This window comes from Pieris brassicae, chromosome 1, assembly GCF_905147105.1.
Source record: "Pieris brassicae chromosome 1, ilPieBrab1.1, whole genome shotgun sequence".
NCBI lineage: Eukaryota > Metazoa > Arthropoda > Insecta > Lepidoptera > Pieridae > Pieris > Pieris brassicae.
In genome coordinates, this window is record NC_059665.1 from 11,839,445 (window position 1) to 11,863,993 (window position 24,549).

Here is a 24,549-nt window from a genome sequence, read left to right on the forward strand (position 1 = left end):
GGAACAGAATCACTTCGAGTTCGGTCAGTGCGCAGCTCACACGCGCCCAAAAATTATTATCGTCTTTACTTTCGTATCGAATCGATTCGTAGCGTCGTAGCAGTCGTCTACGGAGGTGCGCAAACGCGGTGTCGTGATCCAGACGCGTCCAGACGAAATGGCTTCTAAGGATGTTCAAAGTAAGTTTTGGAAATTTTATTCTATTCAATGAAATTTAAAGTAAATAAAGTATAAACAAAAGGATATTTATTCAATGTACATAATGATAATAAAGAAAGGCTTCTTTAATTGAGAATCAAGTATTAGTTAAAACCAAAAAGGGAGGCTAATAAGTCAAAATGTATGTTTTGATAATTTGTACATGAAGTGCACAAAGCCCTTAGTGTATGCCAAAAAGACCCTTAAGCAGTTATGTGTAGAAATGACCATGAGTGCTATATACGTAATTTGTATTGCGTATTTTTTCTTAAATTCAAGCAAAAAAAGATTTAGTTCAAGACATTCTACCGGATTTATTTGTACTGTTTGTATAAATCTATAATTTATACAAAAAGAACTTATAATTGTCGGGGAGCGTGATTTTAAATATTACGTAACAATAATTACCTTTTAAAATTTAACATTATTTTCACTTCTACAATTTCTTAGGTAATTCCTATTTTTCGAAAAATTAATTTTGGAATAAATTATACATTTAAATTCACGTGATGAGGTATTTGCGGTTACCTCGAATTATTCCTTTCATCATATATCATCATGATGTCAGGAAATTCCGCACACTGTTTATCGTGATAATCGTTTTATGGAATTCGAAAAGTACTTATATAAATTCAGCAAATTTATTACCGGGTACAGAGTTAGATATGCCGTAAGTAAAGTAAATATGTATCACTTAATAATGATACTGATGCTAATTTTCCGATATTATAAATACATATACGTGTTCAGACCTACAATGTCTGTAAACACAGACATTGTATACTCAGGAATTGTGGCTCAGCGACCCGGGTCGACTTCCCGGGTTTCAAAATAGATACTGTTACGATTGAAAATTAACAAAATATTACATTTGAATTTAGAATCTTGTCATATTTATATTAAGTTTGCTCATTGCTCATTGGGTTTTCTCATTTTGGCGCCAATACATTGTACAATATTTTGCGATATTAAAATGGAGTGTAATGATAAAGCGAACCCAATCGCTGTGATTGCATAACTCAAAGTAGGTATGGAGCCAAATGCAATTTTTAAAACTATCCATACGCTTGGTATTAGTAAAATGTTTGTATACCGGGCTCTTACTAGGTACAGTGACACCTCCTTTGTTTGTGACAAAAAGATCTGGCCGTCCACGTAGTGTTCAGGTGGTCAAAGCAGTAAAGAAATCGAAAAAATCCTGTCCGAAAGGAAAAAAAAATCTGGGGTTGAAGATAGCACCTAGAACCATGTCGCGTATTTTAAAAGATGACTAAGAACTTGTAGCCTATAAGAGACTTACTGGTAATTTATTAACTGATAATTAAAAAAGAATAGGGTGTTAAAATAAAACAACTACTGAAGCGGCACGCACAGGCAGGTCACAGAAAAAAAAATTGTTTACGGAAAATTAGTCGAAAGAGTGCAACGTGGGCACTATCCGACTTCAGTGATGTTTTGGTGGGGTAGTAGGTATGATATATATCAAAACATCGGCACAAGTGTATCAAGATACCATTCTTCAGAAGGTAGTGAAGCCCCTTAACAACACCATGTTCAATAACCAAGAATGGTCTTTCCAGCAACACTCGGCCCCGGGTCATAAAGCTTGATCTACGCAATCTTGGTTGGAAACGAACGTTTCGGACATCATCAGAGCTGAAGACTGGCCGTCGTCTGGTCCTGATCTTAATCCGCTGAGAGTACGACTTGCTCTCAACACCACGATAATTTGGAGTCCCTAACACAATCCCTACGATTGGCAGTGAAGAATTTTCCCATGGAAAGAGTGCGTGCTTCTATATCTGGCCGCAACGTTTAAACGACTGTATTGCAGCCAATAGAGAGCCATTCGAATAAGCTTTCTATATTTTAAATTGTTTTATATTTATGTATTAATTTTAAAAACAGTAGAAGGTTAACGGACTTCTTTAACTGATAAAAACACGAATTAATGACGTTATTTATATAATTCGTCGTTTTGAGTGCTTCAGCGATTGTGGTCGGCGAGAGACTGCCGCGTGCACGTACACGTACTGTGTATGATTTTGGTGTGATTTGGCTAATAGTAAATTTATTATTTAAGGATCTTTTGCTTCTTTACTTTTGCTATCTTACTCCTGATAGATACACCGCAGGCGATCTCTGTAGCTATTGATCATTAGCTGCTTAACGAGGTTATAATCACAATTATTGATAAATGCAATCAATAATGTTTTTATCAATATCGTAAATTTTGTGTAATTTGATGTTTTACACGCTTGTATCTTGAACGATAAAATCATAACACGTGCATTAATTAAATCTATACTAATGTCAAAAAGCGACGATACTAATGTCTGTTTGTTGGGTGCCCTAAATCATAACTATTGATCGGATGGCGCGGATGACATTCGCTCACCAACGCTATAAATAACATAACTCTATAAATAGAGGCTTTGTACACAATTAATATAATATACTTAGTAATATTTAAAATTGCACAAAATGGCGTCAAAGGTTTGCATATTTTTTTCTGTCTCATTCGTACTTTTAGTAAGCTGAGTTTCCAAAATACAAAAGCCAACAATTCTTCCGCGCTGCCGATGATACTAAAAGGTTTTTTTTCGTAACTACGCATTGTAATATACGTAATAAGACTAAAATAACCATTTAGCAGATGAAAACCAAATTAAATTATTTTCATCTGGCACAAAGTTCTGATTGGTACATTGACCCAACACTGTTTTGGGACAATTTGCCAATTTTCAATTTTCTGAATTTTAAAACGCTTAAAATTTGTAAAATACGAAAATACTCTGAGAGAATTAAAATATCATTATAATAGAACAATAATAATCCAGTGGCAACAACAGTGAAAAGTCTGTAGGTTTTGGCCTCTGATTTAGGCATCAGTTTCTTGTTTATTCAGGTTGCCACGCTCAAAACGGTATATGTAATTTTTTTTAAGCTGCAGCCTCTTTGAAATACGAGCCTATTACAAATCACGATGGCTTTGTAGATGGAGACGAAATTGCAGTAATGGTTGCCAAAGCTGGTATGTCGATTTTAATATTCTCTATTAAATTGGGTGTTGCAGGCTAGCGTATCTCGTTATTATAAACTTTAAGCAAGTTTCAATAAGATCGTTTTAATAACAACGAAAGTTTCCCTAATATAAATTACACTCATTATTAGGATAAACAAATAGTGAACATTTTAGTCGCAGAAATGTTTTGTAGTTATTGTTTTGTAGTATACGACTATAGCTCAAATATATAAATGTCCTTTAAGATCTTATCTTTCGTGCCAGTTCTTAAAAGGCCGGCAACGCACTCGCAGGCCAGCAGTGTGAGTGTCCATGGGCGGCAGTTCTATAAAAAATGTTAATGTTTTATACATTCGATAAAATAGTAAATAATGATATATTTATCTGTATTCTGTTCATGTCTTTGGTAATTCCTTTATATTACGCATGCCAATGGATAAATCAAGCCTGACAATTCACTTGAATGACTCAATCCAGGGTTGAAGCTGCTACTTTAGCTTTGACAAAGGATTTGTTTTGGCTGCCAACAAGGATTTACACGAACGAAAAATGTTATTTATTTCTGATTTCACCAGTTTCTAAGGGCAAGGTTTCCTACAATATATTATCAATCTACGCATTAAATGTATATATAACTTGTAACAATGACACAATAAAGGCATTTTTGCATATATATATAATGAACCAATTAATATGTACCGTACGCGAGTGATAAATTCTTACATAAATAAACGATAACTGTAAATAATGAGGCTCTTTTCTGAGTTTCATTAATTTATGTAGTCCGAACATGATTCTTCTTTTGAGCTTTTGCTTATTTATTACGTTTATTTAAGAGATTTAAGGGACATTTATAAGCAGGTAATTCCTGTCGCCTGGCTTAAGGCCAGGGAAAACAAAGTGGCGCCTGCAGTGATGCATGCCTTGACGGAACGACCTTACAAATGGCAAATGATTTTGAATCTTATCAGAGGGTGTATTTCATGCGCATGATTATCTATATTATTTCATTATACCTTGTTTAACCGTTTTGTGTATACTATCAAAGTATCATTTGTACGTTATAAACTTGATATTTTATTTAACAATATATATGATTACAGATGTAGAAACGGGCAATGCAAACGCCAGGCCAGAAGTTGCCCCTCCCACCAGGGCCTCCCGAGTGCCCCTCATTGGTAAGCCAGCATGGGGAGCCCTGTAACGTTTTGCATGCACCAAAAAGACACAGTGCACTGGTCTATATTGCAAATCATTAATCACGTTCAATCATTTTAAAAATCAGGCGAAGGTCGAAGGTTGTGGTACTTTTAAATCCTTTAAACTATATCAGTTCGTAGGCATACATATATTTAGTGTACACGCATCTGCATGCTTTTTATAATAATTCATAAGTATGACTTTATTGCATTCAAATATATTCTCATTTATATTTGTAATATGTATATTTTATAAGGCTTCAAAGTCGTTTGTATCACCAATTCCACTTTCAAGATTCTTAAAATTACTTTTTAAGGAGCACAAAAGCAATGTTATTAAGCACGCCAAATAGTAAAAATTTTAAATTATAATCGAGTTATAAAGTTATTAAACTGTTAAAATTTGCGGAAGTAGGTAGAATATTAATTTATATTTTATTTACATAATCTACCTGCGCTTTCAATTGTAATTGAAACAAGGATAAAGACAGGTTCCGGTATTTCGTAAATCCAAAGGATATTATTCGAAATAACTACGAATGTTTTCGCATTGTTAATTAGTAGTCTTTGTTTTGTCTTTTTTAGTAATTGAACTCGTCTCTGATGGTGGAAGACTCCGTAATTAACGAATTATACACGGTGCTGCCAATTAGTCACTATGTTCTTATAAACTTTATATTTATTCTCGATTTTGCGATTCTATGTTTCATAAGAGTGGTGGTTTCGATTAAATCTTTGGATGTGCATCACTATGCACCACTCTTATTTTTTCTCAAAAAGCTTCCAAAAAAATATATTCAAGTTACATTCAGATCTATACACTTTGTATATCGTTCTTCTATAACTAAAATTCCCGTTTAAGAAAAGTCTTCTTCCTGAACCCTTAAAAATTCGTGTACCACGGCGACTACTGCATCATCATCTTCAAATTTATGGCTCCTGAGATACCACGCAAATAAGTAGAAATCACCTGGACCTATATCCGATAAATATGGAGGATCAATTGGTGAAACAAAACAACTTTAGCGAGTTTGCCGTGGATTGTATGTTTCGTCCATAGTTATGAAACGAGCCAAACGTAGGTGAAGATTTTTTTGTAACAAACCCAAAGAGTTTTGTGAAATTGTCTTGTTTGTTTCTGCGAGTCAGTAAGCATTTTTGGCCCTCAGCCCAAATCTTCGAAATCGTCATTTCTTCTAATATAAAACAAACAGCAAGACGACAATCCATTAAGACAATGATTTGAACTTTTTTAACAACTTGTTCAGTCACTCCGATATTGGGTGTCCCATGCGGGGGTCGTCGTTGATAGCAGTTCTTCTTCCTTTGAACTCAGCACATCAACGCACAACCGTAGAATATGGAGGTGCAGGAACCCCAAATGTTGTGTCAAGTCTTGATTTACCATCTCCATAGTAACATTTTTCAGGCACAGATATTTTATGCTTTTTTAAGAACACGTTCCGTCACGACGCAAATAAACGACTCTTTTTTTATGAAAATAGAATTGTTTATTTTTATTTTATTATATCTAATGTGAGGCCGTATTTATTAATATCTTTCCTAGGAAAATTATTCCATTATCACTATCGATTGAACACCCCTCGTAAATATTAAATGTTGTCTGCCTTTAAAAGATTCTACTTTAATTTACTTCAATTACTTCATTATAAAATTCTATTAAATATTGCGATAACTTTAATTGAAAGGTATGCGGAAGCGCGTTAAAGTATATAAACAATAGTTATTTGAAATTATACTCTAATTCGAGAGTTATATGGTTCATAATAAATTTATATCTCTAAGGCAACAGTGAAAGGATAAAACCGTGAAAGTAATAGTTCCCTTTCCCTTGAAGATATAATATTTAGAAGTATCTAGTGCTAATGATGCCTTTGCATCTTTGCATAACACATTTATATCCAAAGTTCGGTAATCCACCAGTTTGAAAGATCGACACAGAATAGGATATATTATGAACTAACGGTAGCAGGTAGAGCCTTTTAGATAAATATGAATAAACTGGTTACTAATAGAGTTTTTAGAGAATTAATAGTTTCTTGAAATGGTTGACAATCACTGAATTGTCTCACGATTAACGATTGTACACTGTGCAGTTACGTTTAACATAAGCCTTTTTTCGTAAAATTTAGTTTAACTATTTTAATGAGTAAAACATAATAATAGGAAACCTTCCGTTTATGGGTTTAATTGTAATAGAACTAAAGTCCTAGCGAATACAATTACATGAAATATTAATTATCGTAGTAAGTAGGTGTTAATTATTTGGTATCTAGGTGTGTAGTGTTTTGCCTTAATTGTAGTTAAAACCTGTTCTTTTTCGAAAACAACTTTTTGTTCACAGCTTTATTATTTCAAGTTCCAGTAAGTCAATCTTTTGGCCAGAATGCTCGTGCCAACGCTAATCACGATTTCAGATCAACATTTTTTAGAACTCTTTGTCAACTTTATAATTATGAAGTTAAAGTTAAACTTCTCGCCAATTTGGCGTAATTTCCTTTTGAACCTGCTTCAACTTTTTACACAGGCAAAATGTGTTTAAATAGATTGCCACACTATTCAATTACGTGCTTATCCTGTATATAAGCATCGATTAACCGTGATTAGGTCCAGACTTTAGGAGCACAGTTCTGGGAGTCCCGGCTGCACACAGAAATCTTCTATGTATTTCTTCTGTCCACAAATACAAATCGGTTCACTGTCTGCTATGCTCAGACCCACGTACTTATTAAGCAATAAAAAACTGATTTCCGTGTTGCTGATTACAATATTCTTAGATAATAAATATAAATTGAAACACAATGCGTAGTAGACTCATATAATTTGGGTATCTTTAAATATACCATTGTTCTTGCTCTTCCTAGAATTACAATCAGATGTAAATAAGCAGGTGAACGCCTGTTATTTCACTATTTCTTAGACTTCTACGAAATATTAAGATTTTATCTTTCAGAACAAAAACTGTTTATATTTTGTTTTTTTACTGGTTATTACCCGCAAGTACGAACGTCATTTTTATTAAAAAAATTGTCTTAAAGAGAAGATATTTCTTATGTGCATGAATATGCACAGAATAATATTAAATGTATTTGTTTCTTTAGTAAGCTTGTGTCTAAAAATATTTGTTAATCAGAACATCAGGTTTTTGCCTTTTCTCTCACAAATCACATCATTTATAATAGCACTGTCCACTTCGGTGTCACCACGCTGACCATGGATGTCTCGCATTCTCATCACATTAAGATGTTTACCAACAGAAAAACTTTTCCGTTTTTCTTTTTGTAATTTAAATTAGTTTTTCTTAATGAATTTCCGAAAACAGACAGCAAATAATTTGGAACGGGGATTATGTGACAATGGTTTCAATTTAAATGAGTACCACAAGTGAACAAACAATGACACCACACAAGGCTGCTAAACAGCATTTGTTACGGCGATACCGCGAAGGTTTAGGTTACGCATGTGTTACGGACTTCAATGCGAACTCTCATTAATATGAATTTATAGTTTAACTGATCACCACCTGTACAATCTGAAAAGTATATGTTATAACTTCAAGTGGTACGGTTACGTGGGCATATGATCAGCTGTGGCTCACGATCGCGGCTAGCGAACTGAAATATCAATTTAGACAATTAGCATGGAATTGCGACTGTCATTGTCACGGCCTCTATATTTTTCCACCTCGCGTTTACTTCTCTAATTCACGTTATTATTCGGCGACAATATATTTACATATATATATAACATTGTAGAAACATATTTATTCACGTGGATACGAGGGATAATTGATCTACAAGTTTATAAGTTGTAAAGTAAAAAGTATCTTAATATATTGGTTATACACTATTTACGTATAAAAGGGCCATGTATCCTTGATTATCAATGAATATTTTGAATCAAGTGGAATATCAATCAATTGATTCGAGCTAAATAAAACAAATGACGGCCACTCAAACACTCGATTTGATGGACTGAAAGCGGTTAATGGAGTCAGAAGCAACTGTCTTATCAGAACCTTTTACGTACTGATAATGTTTTGGTTAATGTTGCGAATCGAAATCTTCAAATATCCTAGTCTGTATATATATATATATATATGTGGATAATTTACCATATTTGGTTACTTAAATTTTAGTTTGACTTTAATTCGCGAATTTAGTTCTTCTCGTAACATATGTGGCCTGGCCTAATAATAGCTATCTAGTGGTAAACATCCAATGTTTTAACAAGCCGAGGCTGAGACAACAGTGCTTATCACAAAACATACAGCAGCTACTGAATTTTTACAACCGATAACATACAACCTATAAAGTGTAAGTTTATGACCTGCAGGCCTTATGTATCGACCTTGGTTTCGATTTGGTTAAAACATACAAGAAAATAGCTCAAATTTTTTGGGTAAAAGTACTTCTACTTAAAATGACTATCACGAATGACAATCACCTGGTTGTACGCCACTTCCTTCACAGGTCGGTTTTGGCGTACCTGTCCTTAATTGTATCAAAATACCAACATATTAGATAGTCAACAGTCAACACATTAGAAAGAAAATTGCATTAAGTTCTTGAAAAGTCTTTTTTCCCGTTTAATTAAACAACAAAAAGCAGCTTTTATCTACTCATAATACGCATTTAGCAAATCGAATCTACTGTAAATAATAATTTTATAAACAAATAAAGGTGAATCTTATTCGATACCATTTCGTCCTTATTTCTGCGTGATTATATGATTAGGATACGGCAATAGCTCTTAGATGTTTATAAAAATTGAAGATGTTATGCGTGAATAGTATATAATTATTTTAGACAAAACGTCACATATTTTTCATTACTACAATAAATCAGGCAATATTTCTTCCTTAATAGGGCATTTGAAATATAATGCAATCATACAATTATCATTACCAAGATTACCATTACAAGCGCGTCGTTCCTTCTTCCCTCATCACGTGAGACGTCAGGCAGGTTCCAACATCTGGTCCTCCCGGGGCGATGCCCTTAAAGAGGAAAATAAATACGACTAAGGAGCGTCCTAATTACAACATTCAAAAATTATCATGATTTAGGATTCTTAGCGCATAGTTGGTAACTTCGCGTTTAGTCACCTCATCGTGACTTCCTTTATTTGAGATTTAAGTTAAGACTAACATTTGGCACAAGAGTGCTGACACGATGCCAAGCTGGAGAATATCCTCGGGCTACAGTTCTCGCACAGAATAAGCAATTGCTACTGATTTCACTATTATATTTAAAAATAAATAGTCCTATGGAACCTGGATATAGTTAAAAACAATAGGTGTATATTTTACATGTGCGCTCGTTTACGCTATTTAATAATTTCAATAATAAAGTTGTCACTACTATATCTTAATATATTTTAGAGTGAAATCTAAAATAGAGGTGATTATTGGGAAGTAAATAATATTTTTTTAATTACCGTATACATTATGAGCGCATAATAAATGTATTTTTAACATAGTTTGCTACTTATATCTATTAGACTACAATATATGAGGTAATCAATTTATGAAATGGTAAACCTTGCCTATTATAAAATAAATAAATAAAATTACGTACATATATTGAAGTACCAAACCAGTCCGTAGCAACTAACACACCATATATAACATGTAACAGAAGAATATAATATAAGGAATGTCTTTAAAAATTGCTCACCACTTTTATAAGGGCCAACAACGCTTATGCGACAACCTTTACGAATCATAACAACAATAAAAAAGTGAGAATATTTATTTGCGCGCGTTTTACTATAAAATACTATAGAAGTTGGTGTACAGTCTAAAGAATGTCTCACTACGTATAGTTTTGTAAACACACGAGAAATTCAAAATAAAAGTGTACACCTGCCATCCCCGTGCAGTCACACTTGGTCCAGTGTAGCGAAGCAGAAAGGTAGTGCAGGTTGCGCGGCGCAGCCTTCAAACTCGGTTTCGGAATCTTTCGATTAAAGTGCTAAGTTGCGGGTCAGTGGACTTATTAGTGGTATCAAACAGAGTCAAAATGAAAACAGATTATGCGATGGATGAAATGCAGAAACGTAAGTTTCGAAACGTTTAAGATTTCTAGAAATATTTTAGCAGTGTTTAATGATGATGTGATTCTTTGTGCTTATTTTTATTGTTACTTTTCAACTAAATCATATTTAAAAAACATCTAAAAACGTATAAATGAATTGTCTAAATGAGGAAGAAATTGAAATAATAAATTAGAAGTATGTAAGTTTTCCCCAGATTTTAATGAAATGAAATGAAATATTATTCATGGAAGCTTTGATAATGGCCGTGGCCATAAAAGCTGAGCTATACGTAATACTAGGTTTAAAGATATTGTAATTTAAACATAAGATTAAATCAATTGATAGATTAATTTATTCGATTTCTTTTGTATTTAATGTTCTTTCACTACGATAACGGACTCCGTGATGAATACGCTTAATTGATAAAACATTCGATAACAAGTCTTGTCTTGAGATCGGAACAATAGTAATAAAGTTATTTTTTTGGGTTGTCGAAGCAGTTCTATTAAATGTTGAACTTAATTAACTAGACAGCTCTCCCTAATCGATCGATCTCATATATATCGAATAAATAATTTGTAATTATTTAAATGAAGAATGACTGAGAATGATGAAAAATTTATGGTATTTTACGGCGGATGTTGTATTTAAAGAACATATGTATTTATTAGTTAAATATTTAGTGTTCTTGACCGTGTTCTATAAAACAAGTTTAGTGTTTATTTAATAGTTTCAAAAGGTTTAAAGAGACAATACTTTATTATCATACTTTAAACATTCTTCGTAATTGATAAAAAGATTGACACCCGCATACTTCATTCTATGTTCTTGCGCATAACTTGGTGTAATTTGAATTATGATGAATTTATAGTCTTAATTATATTAAGAGAAAGGTATAAAAGGGATAAGAAGACTATATAATTATCGTTTGAAATGATGATATGATGATAATGATGATGCAACGTTCAATCACATTGTTTTATACCTCCAATATTGAAACGTTCTTCCAGGGACGAGTTCCATCATTGGTCTCGCAGACGTGACTGACAACAAACTGATATGGAGGCAGCTGATAGCCGAGCTCTTGGGAACATTCCTCCTCACCTCCATCGGTGTGGCGGCCTGCATTGCCATCACGGAGAGCAATGCTCCACACGTCACCAGCATCGCTTTGGCTTTTGGTCTTCTCGTTGGATCGATTGTGCAGGTTCGTGAAAAATAGAGAGTAATGCAAATTGTCGTCAATCTCTATTTTATGACGATGCGAAAGCCTTGACTATTTATATGTATTTACTTTACACTCGGAAATGTTCAATAAAGCTTAAACTTAACGAAGTAAAAAGTCGAATAACTTTCCAGTTGACACTTATAACTGGCCGATTGTGAAAACACACAACTAAATTTAGCAATTTCATTTGTACAAGGAACTACCCGTTGCGTTAATGAGACCATCAGATCTGGCTATGAGTCTTGGCAAAACTTATCATAACTTAGCTCACGTTGAAAATGGCCACAATGGAATCCCTCGAGAAAGTGCAAAGATGTAATATTTCAGCTTATCCATTATAAACGTACAAAAAGTGAATATATACAAAATTGTGGCTTGTAATATGTAGTCGCCGTAATGACCAAACCCAATTAATAATTGAGATTAGAGCAATATATCCGTTCGGCCTCTCTCACGCGGTCGCGGACCCGTGATCGTTCGTGTGTTAAATGTAACACATGTACCGTTCAATATCATTCAAATGTCAATATGCAAAACAGACGAAGTAAACCTTGACATACGATCACATGAGTACACGGGGAGCGACAGCCATGGAAGCTCTTTGCCGTTGCTAATTATATCGACAGATATTTATATGCACAAGTCCATCTATTCATTTATTTCTAGAGAATAATTCAAACTCATTTCATTATACAACATTTGACTATTAATAACCCTTTCTGATAAATGAAAAATTCGTTATTATGATTTGGTAACATATCGTCATTAAACACTATCGGAGAATGTTATCGGCTCGATTGGTCACGAATACTTCATCTGTACATACACTATTATATCCATATAATGTAGTAGGTATGTCACGCCTGCTTAACTTCAGCTATTGCGCAAATTGATCAAATGGTTGATATAACTGTGACATAGTGGTTGTATACCATTATGCCAGGCACATATTTAATCCGAAAATTAGAAACGGTGATATGAAAAATGTTCTATATCTTATGATTCACAATTGTAATTGTTGATTAATGAAATAACAGTAATTTTGTGCCTTTGTATTTCTAATTAATTAATTATATTCCTTAAATTTTGTCCACCGGGCAACATAATACCTGATAATCACGTAATTATTGTTATCTCACAAGAAACAAATATTTAATTGTTTATTAATTCGTTTTCTGGTCTTCCTTTGACCTTTGACGGTAATCTATTGTTCTCGAGATATCAAAGGAATCTTACAACTGATTCTTTATCGACAGCTTCCCTTCTCCGTTTCTTGATGTTTTTTTAGCGATGAAAATTGGGATTTTAAAATATTTGAAATAAAAACAAATGCTAACATCCGTAGAATTCTATTATATTGAAACAATGGCTTCATTTGCTGTAGTGGTGTTTTTTTGCTCTTCTTAAATTTCCGTAAATAATGCATAAGCAGGAAAAAATAGTTCTATGCGTGTTATTTTGTGACATTGGTATCGCACGACAGTCACATCATTGTGATGGTAATCCGTGATTGACAGGTTGCGTAAGAGTCGTGAGTTGGCGCAATTTAATCCAGAGAATACAGCTGAATTTGTCATAACAAACTTAGTCCAAATTTATCATATTTTGCCCTTGTGTTGGCCGCTTTGATTTTGTAATGAAAACGTTACTGAGATGTAAAGTCAAATTATTGTCAAATCTGTGAATATTATTCAAAAAATAAAATTTATTTAAAAATTCATGTTCATATAATTGACCAGATATATATGTTCTGACTTCTAAAAGGAAACAACAATATTTAACCACAATCTTCTTGTAAAGTAGGCACAGTTCGCAGAACGCATTATTCTGTACCTATCAGGAGTAATATGGGCTTTTAAGCGTGTGACATGTGGATTGAGAAGTGATTAATGACCACGTTTGTTCTGCGAATGGTGAACAAATCATCTAGAATAATTTTGTTATATGATTAATCCTTGAAACTATGAAAGATTAAAATGGAGTGATTTTGGCAATTTTTTGTTTCGGTAAACGGGATAATTAAATTCAAGGGAACGGTTGAAGATGTCGGAGGCGAGATACGGTTAAAATGTCCTGAACTTTTTTGACCTTATTGTGTATAATCGTCGCATCGTGACTACACATCACTGAGTGACTTTTCAGCGTTAGTTTTAGATAAACTTCACACAAACACTTTAATTACGAGCACGATCTGATCATTGGGTCAAGGCTAGCGTTTAACTAATTACTCGTAAATGAGACGCTTTTTGTCGCACATTTGAGGCGACAGTCCGTCACACAGATTGTGCTTTCCGGTGACTCTATCTGCCACTATGTTAAAATCCTTCCTTTAGGCGGAGATACCGAGTTTTGAGTTATTTGAAGGCATGTAAGTATAGACAGCTCGGTGCCACGACAGTTACGCGATAACCAAGGTCGACGCCCTCTTACCTAAATTATATTCATAATTCGATTCAGTTTATATTTTTAATATATTCTCCATGCAAATGAGATTAATTAAATTATTTTTATTCTTCGACGCTTTTCGATGACCATATTTAAAAAACGGCTTTTACAATGTCTTTATGCTTTCAATGTAACGCTATTTGTTTATTCAATCGCGTGTTTGTACAAATAAAATATTTCGACATCTTATACTTGTTTGACATCTCTCTCAGTCCGTTTTCAAATATTTAACTCAAAGTAGACTTTCATGTAGATCGATACGTCCGTGTTCGTCGCCTTCTAAGGGCGGTAGGTCGCGAGCGCGCTGTAGCCCTTTTTCTACGTTATATTATGAGGTTTTAAAACAGTAATCATTATTACAAGAATCGTGTACTACATAAATTGGTCGAAATGCCCTTTTAATTTTGATAACCGTCCGTGACATTTTTCATTTCGCAAGTGAGACTTGAAAAGTTGTCAAGATAAAGCAGCTCTGATATTAGCCCTACATAATGTGGTTTCAACACTTATTAATTATTTTACACACGAGCCCTCGGCTAGGCATCTCGCGTTGCGTTCAACGAGAGATCCCCTATCAATCATAATTTATTTAAATCAAAATTAAACGCTTAACTGATTCGTTTTTATTTAAGGAATAATTTCGTATATCAAAAGCTCTCATTGAGTCAAGCTCCAGCTTGTGGTCGTGTTTCCCATATCATCAGCAGATTTATTTCTTAATTATAACGTCACCCATCTTGCCCTTTAAAAACACTATTTAACGAAATGTTAAGTTTCGATATACAAGTATTTATCATCAGTTTTGCCATGAAAGGAACGCGTTAACACAAAATTAAGAGGACAATATTCTTAAAGCTGAGTATCTTTATTTAATTATATCATTCTTGCGAGATATTTATTTAACTATGAAAGCAATTTTCAAGACACGAAGTTTTTTAAAATATAAAACGTTTTCGTTTGAAATATCATCTCATGGCCAATTTAACTCCTGTTCAAGCGGAAAATATATTATTTTATTGTAAGATTACCGAGAGTAATAAAAAATGCGCACGCGCCACTCGATTAAAGTTCATTCAATCATTGACTCTTTGTTATTTGAGCATCTTCTCACGTAGACCACCTACACCTGTAAAATTAATGTTCGATTGTTATCGGTTATATATTATAAGTTATTCGACGCTGCTCATTAAGAGTTAGAGCGGAGAGTTTTCTCAAGAACGAGATAGACAGAAATTTGAGATGAATCGGCGCAAAGATTGCATAATTGACGGAATATATTACGAAGCAGTAGCAGTGATCGCAGCGAATTGTCCGGCTTGCGCGTCATAATTACGGAAATCATCTCAATTTTCAAGTTATCATATATCATGCGAGTTGTGTAACTTCCGTGGAGTTACGTTTTAGTTATTTTAAATAAATGCTAAATATTATTTTCCGCTGCTATATTTTTCTTCAAATTCAAATTAATAGTTAAAATAAACTAAAATATACAAACATGTTATGAATTTTCGCCTTAGCGAAATAGTTATTTATTTGAAACTAAATCTTTTTAACAGTATTGAATTCAATGTCCGATATTATTCAAATAACTTTTTATTCTCGCCAGCGGTTTTTAGTTTTAGTATAGCGGTTAATTAGTTTGCTCCCAAATTGATAAATACATTCTTTGGTTCACTGGCACTGTTGTTACGCTTTAAAGCTTATTTTCTCACTTACATACTATATATTAAAAGCCGTATCCTTGCTCTACAATTAGCTGACAAAATATTACGATTACTGACCACTTTAGCTGATGCTTAATTATATTGAATATTGATATGTGAACTTGACCCCATCTCGTTTTATTTTCAAGGGCAAAACGCCTTTGATCTTTATGTACCTATTAATAAAATTTAGGTTCCCCGAGCATTCATGTACCTATAAACTTTTGTATAGCAATATCTCCGCGTCTGTCTTCACTGTGTTCATCTGATAAGTAGCATATGCAGATCTTATTCATTTAAGACTTTACTTAAGGAATATAAGATCGGATCTCAAATAATACATTTTTTGCTTCGAGGACTAAAACGGGCAGATGTCAGTGTTTCGGAAGAAATGAAAGCTAGTCTCCTATGCATACTTGTAGTTTAAGAACTTTTAAAGTTTTCCACTTTAGTCGAGTCTTAGCTTAAACTAAAATCACCTCATTGTCCAGTAAAGGAAATAATAATCTACAAGCTACAAAGTTTAGTTGCAAGCTTCGAAAAAGAAATCAAGATTGAAGAAGTAGAAAGTAAGAAGTGTTGTACTTTCTCCGTGTAGACCAATTCTAGTTTTATTTTATTAATAAAACGAAACTCGCGTCTCGGAAGCGAACGCATTTATATATAGCTTTACACGTTGTACGTCTGATTTGTCGTTTTAATAGATGTATATGTTTTTATAAATAACTGTTGAGTAAATTATATTTCGAATGACTAACCTACTACAATGAGCATGTAGCATTATAATTTTTCATTGTGTCCGTCTCTTCCTTACCCCATTGTTCTCTGACGAGTTAATTTGCTATTAGTATGGATTATTATCTATTATTTGCCCGTTAGTAGGACATAAAATTGACAGAAAGACAAGCCAGGCAAACCATAAAAAACGTAAGTGTTGCTGGTATCATTCGGACATGTCGCGGGAACTAACAAGTATTTCCCCAGACAATTCTTGTTGTCAAACTTGATCATCGACCAATTTTGGTTTTTTATTGCCTCAAAGAGTATTGAACTCAAACTGTGTCTCGGCCAATGATCTAGAGCACGCCACTTTCTTCGATCCCGTGTGATCCTGCGGTCTTACCGCGTAATCCGCGTATCCAAGCTATGGATATTAGTTATACAAGAACTACATCTTGTAGTTTTTGTGTTTTACGATTGTCATTTCGGATCTCTATAGAAGCTGTATGCATATCTCCGAGAAGGCTATTACGGACTACACAAGGTATTATTAGCAGATACTTATTCTAATTTCTAAGTCAAATGTGCAATAAATCATTATCAAGAAAGAGCAAGACTTAAAGGCATGGCTTTAAATAGATATCGTCGTCAATTAGTTAAAATTGATTGATTCCGCTTCAAGTCATTAGCAGCCTTTTGCTAATTAGTATTCGAACACAATTTTTAAATGGAATAGCAGCAATTAAGATGGCGATCTTTGTTATAGCTAGTTACGATAACGCGAAAATGCGATTCATATACAAAATATACTTCAAGAGGTACACGTTCATCAATCGTTACAACCCTCGATTGAAAATGCAAAACAGAGGCATTGATTCAATAAACACCCGCATGGTTCGGTTACACGGAGTACAAGTGACAAATGTTGTCTATTTTTACTTTTTATCGCAGTGTGATATAAATAATACAATTAAGACAGAGGAACATTCATTTGATTGTATTTTGGTAACCCGTTGCACTATCAAACAAATAATTAATGTGTAAAAACGATTTGTAAGAATTACGGTGCGAACCTATTGGTTTTGTTTTCTCTTCTGCAGATGCATTGCTTACTTCGGCCACGCATCAGGATTTTTGGCCAAATATAATGGTTAAATTAAGCTTAAACGGCAAAAGTGTATGTACAGTACTGTGCAGGCATACATTAAAGAAATCCAAAGCAAATGTTAATGCATTTGTTTTATTGCCGTACTTGAAGTTATTTGATATTCTAAGTGCAGTCAACTTTAGCTCCAAACAATTCTTAAATTATTATTTAACTGATAACCTGACTTTACTTTTACAATACATACTCTCACATTGTGTGCTGTTGGGGATTAAGAGTAAGTTTAGGTGGAATTCATCAGTTTATTGACTACTTAAGTTATTGAATTATCCTCTTCGTGTTTGACACAGAGTAATTGAATGTAGTCTTGATCTCTGACAAAAATATTAATTTGTTTAGAAACACATAAAGGTAATTGTGAGTTGTGGTTGTAGTGACCTTTGATTAACGTTGGCACACCCACTCTACTGTAGACGATATTAATGGCACGTGAAGATGTGGCATCGCGGCATATTGGGGCATGGCCTAGCTTCGAACTTTCACAGAAGTATGAACGAGTATAACAATAAGGAATGTTTTATTGTTCTGCACGGGTGCACCTTAACTGCTTCATAATTCTTTTGCATTGTAAGTAATCGACTTCAAAGTAACAATAAAATCTTTATCAGTATGGCTGAAGTGAATATTATTATATTAAATAGATTCACAGAACATGTGTGACCCGAATCCAGCCCACGTCCGATCACTATCGAGTGAACTATTGACAGCCCTTTTCAAATACCTTCTAGAAATACGAGAATTCAATCAAATCGTAATTTTGTTTGACCTACTACATTATAATTATAGTAAGCCCTACGATAATTACTTTGAGAAAGTGGATATATCTATGTTTTATTTATTTCATTAACTATATATATGCTAGTAAACAAAAGCCCACCGTTGTTGTATTATGTTAATTTTTAATAAAAATAATGCTAATTGCCCTCATTCAACATAAGGAATGTTGGAATAATGTGATATGAAATGATTATTTGTTTGCAAACAATTTGGACTTCAGACGATATCATATACATAATTGATTAATAGAGCTTTTGAAAATCCTAATCTTCTGCTGAAGCGAGAGTGTAACCTTGCTAAACGCTCACGACTAAGATCTCCTGCACCCGTTTCCAATTCGTTATTATAATGATTTTCCGAAAAGTGTTTCGCAACTTATTTGTTTTTCGCTTTAAAATGACTTTCGCATACGTTGCGTGTGATTGTAGCTGCCCTTGAGAACATGTTCACATGGACCATGCTCTATGGTACGTTGAAACTAACAGTGCAGAGGGACCTCTCTGAACCCCGCTTTTTATTTCCCCACGACATGTACAGCGATTGAAATCTCTACCAAGTCTATCTATAGTTAAGCCACAATCTGGAACTACGACGTGATGAATGGATTGTTACATATTATAAGGCACGTAAGTATACAACTCATAGGTTAGTTAAGTCAGAGCAACGACGACAAGGTCCCGATCTTTATGTCGTCCGCTATGACATTGCAATCCGATAAAGTAGCTGATTACGAAGTATACATTTGAATTAATCGTATTAAATACTTACGAAAAAGTAACACAATATATGGTTTATTGTAGGATCTGCGAATACATATATTTATATACAACACGTCCTTTATATTTCAATATATATGTAATGAAACAGGAGGTAGGAGTAAAAATAAGTAAAAAGAGTATAAAGCTGAACATGGTTTTACTTTGTTACAGGCAATTGCTCATGTATCCGGTGGACACATAAACCCTGCAGTGACTGCGGGTCTCTTCATTTCAGGCGACATTAAGCTCATCAAAGCTCTCTTCTATGTAATAGTTCAGGCCCTCGGTGCGGTCGCAGGCGCAGCGTTTATAAGGGTATGTTACATTTTCCTATATTTCATAATATTACATTTAAATAGAGAGTTGTAACAAAAGTAATTAAAATAAATTTAACTAGCTTATATTTATGCAAATAGTAAGCGTTTTTTAGAACAGACCTTATCATTTTGATAAGTAGAATACAATCTAGGTTCAGATGTTAGTTTATTAAGTAGTTTGGGCATTTATAACACAAATGTACTACATACTCGTATGTATACGCGACGGCGCAGGCTTGCTAATTGTGATAAAAAATGTCTCGCTCGCCCTGACACTGATGATCTTAGAATAAAGGAACAAATTGGAGCTCGACCTTCACTGGACGACTTTTATAAGATAAATGGCAAGATGTGCAATCGAAGTGAAGGCATTCAAACCGACGATAAATGTTCTAATCAATTCAGTATCAAATACGAGTATTTGAGCTTAATAACTCTCTAACCTTATGAACATAATAAGCTTTTAAACCCTCGACTTGACGACAAATCAATTGATTAATTGTAAAGTATATGCACTGAACTGTGTTGGGAATGAATTTATTGATCACGATTCGGCCCTAAACTTCAGCCGAGCGACGTCTAAATAACTCTACTAAGTGAAGGAATGACGTACATTTTATAATAGAGTTTACATGTTCTATGTAAGGGGTCCTTTTTGTCCAATATGTATTATACGCAATTAAAAATAATGTAATCTGTACGTACATTATAATAATAGTTACATTAGCAATATCCAGTATATTGCCACCTACGTACCATTGTTGTCTGAATTGAATCAAAGTAGCTTAGCTTAGTAACAAGTTTATAATAAACCGGGCATTTTATACACAAGACAAGCAAAACAGGCAACATGGATCGCGTTATTATGTTCCAAACATGTACTATAATTTATACATATTATTTTTACTTTAACTTTCATATTTAGGCTGCGGACAAATATCGTAAATAATTGTTTTACATAGAATATGTGGTTTTCCCAATAAGATGGACGATAAATAGGTGATTCATTTTTAATTATATAGAAATTTCTTAGTATTGTTTTTTGTTAAAATAGCTTTTACACATTAAGAAAAACACTTTTTGAACGCTATGTATTATTTTTATTTTTTTCCGACGTCGGAAAGTAGTTCTAAAAATAATACATAGCTTTAATGCGTTCAAAAAGTGTTTTTCCTAATAATCTATAGTTCATAATAACGAAAAAACTATTGTTTTGCAGTTGGCTATACCTGAAGAAAGAGTGTTGGCCTTTGGGATGACGTTGCCGGGGCCCGGGGTCAGCGATGCACAAGTATGTCTAATTACAATTGGTACAAACCCACCTTTATTCTTTATAATATTAGAATTAAAACCACAAGATTAAGCTAGCATAATAGCGTTAATATATTTGTTAAATTGTAAATGTCATTATTCAATTAAATGCGAATTCATTTCAGGCTGTCCTTGTAGAAGCTCTCATCACATTCGTCCTAGTACTGGTGGTTCAGGGCGTGTGCGACAATGGAAGGTCAGATCTCAAGGGCTCCGGTCCTCTCGCCATCGGTCTCAGCATCACGGCTTGTCACGCCGCCTGTGTAAGTAGACGTTTTAATTCTCGTTGTTTGTTGCATATCTTAGTTATCAAAATCATCAATTAACTTTGCAGATTCCATTTACCGGCTCTAGCATGAACCCAGCTCGATCCTTCGGACCCGCCGTCGTAATGGGCAACTGGACTTCTCATTGGGTTTGTATCTCGTTCTATTTATTATTATATTCGAGTACTTGGCTTATTAATATGGCTTTTCAAATTTCATTAAACATTTATAATTAGAAGAACCCCTAAACACATTTCTATGCAAGTAAACATTGTACTATATAGGAACTGTGATTCGTCAAATGACATTCAGCAATATGTCGATAGACAGAAGATTTTAATGCGATTAAAAAAAGTTAACATAATCTATATATCAGGCACTTACTAAATTGTTTGACCTTACATACCTATTATTTGCGATTACGCTAATGAAGATGTCAATATCAGAATGTTTCTCACAATATGTTGTAGACTTGAGACAAGGAAATGGATTTTTACATGATAGGATTAGGTTTTTTGCGGTTGACTAAACTGGTGTCCGCTATGTTGACCGATGAGAGGTAAAAACGCGTCTATATAATATAAAAAAAACCACTAAGCTAGGATGTAATACATCCAGCCACGTGAAAGTTATTTCCTGTCGCTTCGACGACCTTATCGTACTTGGCATACACATTTATATGACGTAGAAATAGTTAAATAATCTAAATGAATCCTCAGAAACTTGTCTAAACTAATCGTGCCGTTAACGTTATAATGCGACTACTGTGCACTTACGCAGACACAGCAGCCATGGGCCGGTAAAACCTTTTCAGCGGCAAAGCGGAAAACCTATTAAATTTCCATTTCATTGCGATAAGATTATATTACAGCATTCCATTATGTTATGCAAATACAATGACGGCTAATGTCCATTGTATACAATACTTTCTCAAGATTTGCAGAAAGCATGGAATTAGTATTGCATACGACACTCACCTGAGTATGTAATTTATCCAGTTTCTCTTTACCTCTGAGTTAATATATATAGCCTTGTTATTTTATATTGTATAACACTTATTGATTGGCCTAATTTGTAAGTTTCTCATATATTGAAATTGCACAGGTATACTGGGTGGGTCCCCTCGCCGGCGGAGCGATCGCGGGTCTGCTCTACAAATACGTGTTACGCATCGGAAAAGACGAGGTGGGATCTTACGACCTCTAAATATATAACAGCTTTTAGGTTCACAGTCTCGAGGATTCGCATTATAAGTGTTACGCGGACCATTTCTATTACGCCTTGTGTGATTTCTTAAAACGTTTATCTCGAAGATAAAAGTGGAAAAAATATAAACGTTTCCGATGTTAGGAAAACGATAAAGTCTTCCCAGGTTCACATCCGTTTCTCTTAAGCCATAGAAGGAAAATAAGTACCAGGTGTTGATAATTTAGAAAACACCATATGTTTATAATGTTGACTCGAAAACGACTGTAATTCTCACAATGGGATATTTCACATTTATTAAGATTAAAAAGTATTAAGAGATGATAATTCAACCGCCGTTCGTTGACTTTCGGATTGCCTTTTAATTGCCAATCGACGAACACGAAACACTGGAAATAATATAAAACCAATGGCAACCAATAGTAATCATTGGTTATTTCAATGTTTTGAAAATGGCGCTTGAAAAATCATCTCTACACCTATTTATACATAATATAATGTCATTAATTTATTAGGGAATATTCAGCACAACTCGATTTGTACTCGAATGTTCGATGATTGTATATAATGTGGGGGTAGTGATCTTCACGATATTATTGAGTGAATGGATTTCAGAAAATGTATATTTAAAATAAAGCAATTGCTAAATAACTGATCGTTTCATTGCTCTCCATTGTGGGGTATACCACGTAGCGACATCTACAATCTTCGGCAGCCAACAGTACGACGTCGTCACACCTCCACAACTGCTAAAGATATACACCAATATTTGCCTCCTTCCTTCCCTACCTCCACCGTAAATCGGAACTCAGTTTAAAAGGTCTTAATATCACTATAAAATTGGGTTAAAAAAGTAAAATGATCTCAATTCTCAATATCTATACAATAATCATACCAACGAGGGCCGTCCTACGAAGTCTCGTCATAGGCACCAAAGCATAAGCAGAACATCTGAATATATTACCGTATTTAGTTTCTTTGCTTTTCAGCACTTGGAAAAAATTATATTATACGTATTTCATTTATTAATTAATTTCACACTGTTCCTTTCTTTTGAAATACTCTGTTACTAAAGAAGAGTTATTAGTTTTTGGCCATTCTTTCGATTGACATCATAAAAGTAGGGGTTTTTTTACATTTAAGGTGGTTCGAATCCCAGACGAGGCATGTAATTTTTAGAAGGTTTTTAAATGCAGAATTACTAACTTTTAAAAATAATATAAAGTGTTCTTTCAGTAAAATACCCTATCTCCGATATGTATGTCCCGTAACTTTGGGACGCCCTGTATAGCACTGTAAGGCGTCTCTTTTGCTAACTTTATTAACTCTGTCTGAGATGCAGCTCTCGTTCAAAGTGACCTTAATGGTTTGATCCTCAATATAAACAAGTACAAGTGCTTTTGATATTAAATACACAACGAAAACTTGCTACTATGTATGAGCTTGACGGCGCACCATTGAAGGAGGTTCGGGATCTTCGTAACTTGGGTGCAAGTAGTTTTTTTTATTTGGATTATAACAAGTAGATACAATATACAGTGTTAATACAAACAACCATAAAATTTCTGAAACACAAACTATAAAAGAATTAAACTATTTGAAACAAGAAAATAAATTATCGGTACTGTGCCCTAATTCTACTCTTAGCTGAGGCCAGAGAACCATGAAAGATGTCAAAACTCTGTGCAATCTATCTCTCAAACTCTGTCATTATGGTAGCGACAATCTATTAATTGGAGAGTTTCTGGCAACGTTTGTTCGACAATGTGGGATGTGAAAACATCTTCGATTGTACAAACGACTCCCAACCCGAACTTGTATGGATAACCGTTCTAAAATTTCTGGGCAATCAACAAGTCCGTTAATTACCTTAAATAGGTATAGCAAGTCGACGTTTGCCCTACGAACGCTCAGAGATTAAAAGGTATGAAAATTTTACCTAGCCTCATATTTACTTAAAATTGCACATTTATTATTTTTAGGGGATAAATGGTATAAAAACTGTTTTTTGCAAGTATTAAGTATTGACAGAAAATTAACGTTTATATCTCAAGTTAGTAAAGTATGAACTTCTTAAACGGAGTGCCGATCGTTTCGGTTGTAAGTCTAAGACAATATTGTATTAGCATTATATGGCATCCCACCCATCACCGACTTAAGAAATCGGAGCC

The 24,549-nt window shown here is 34.0% G+C and overlaps 1 protein-coding gene across 4 annotated transcripts; it reads left to right on the forward strand.

Moving 5' to 3' along the window:
- LOC123715906 (aquaporin AQPAe.a) lies at positions 1-23,029 on the forward strand. 4 transcript variants are annotated; one of them, XM_045671274.1, is made up of 9 exons: positions 1-179; positions 3,146-3,232; positions 4,327-4,401; positions 11,493-11,689; positions 19,450-19,593; positions 20,815-20,886; positions 21,032-21,169; positions 21,241-21,321; positions 22,277-23,029. In XM_045671274.1, exons 1-9 carry the CDS (start codon positions 158-160, stop codon positions 22,376-22,378), a joined length of 918 nt encoding a protein of 305 aa, XP_045527230.1. In that variant the 5' UTR covers positions 1-157; the 3' UTR covers positions 22,379-23,029. The 4 variants fall into 4 exon arrangements, with proteins under 4 accessions (XP_045527230.1, XP_045527238.1, XP_045527255.1 ...); XM_045671282.1 differs by lacking the exon at positions 3,146-3,232; XM_045671299.1 differs by lacking the exons at positions 3,146-3,232; positions 4,327-4,401.
- The last annotated feature ends 1,520 nt before the right edge of the window (positions 23,030-24,549 follow it).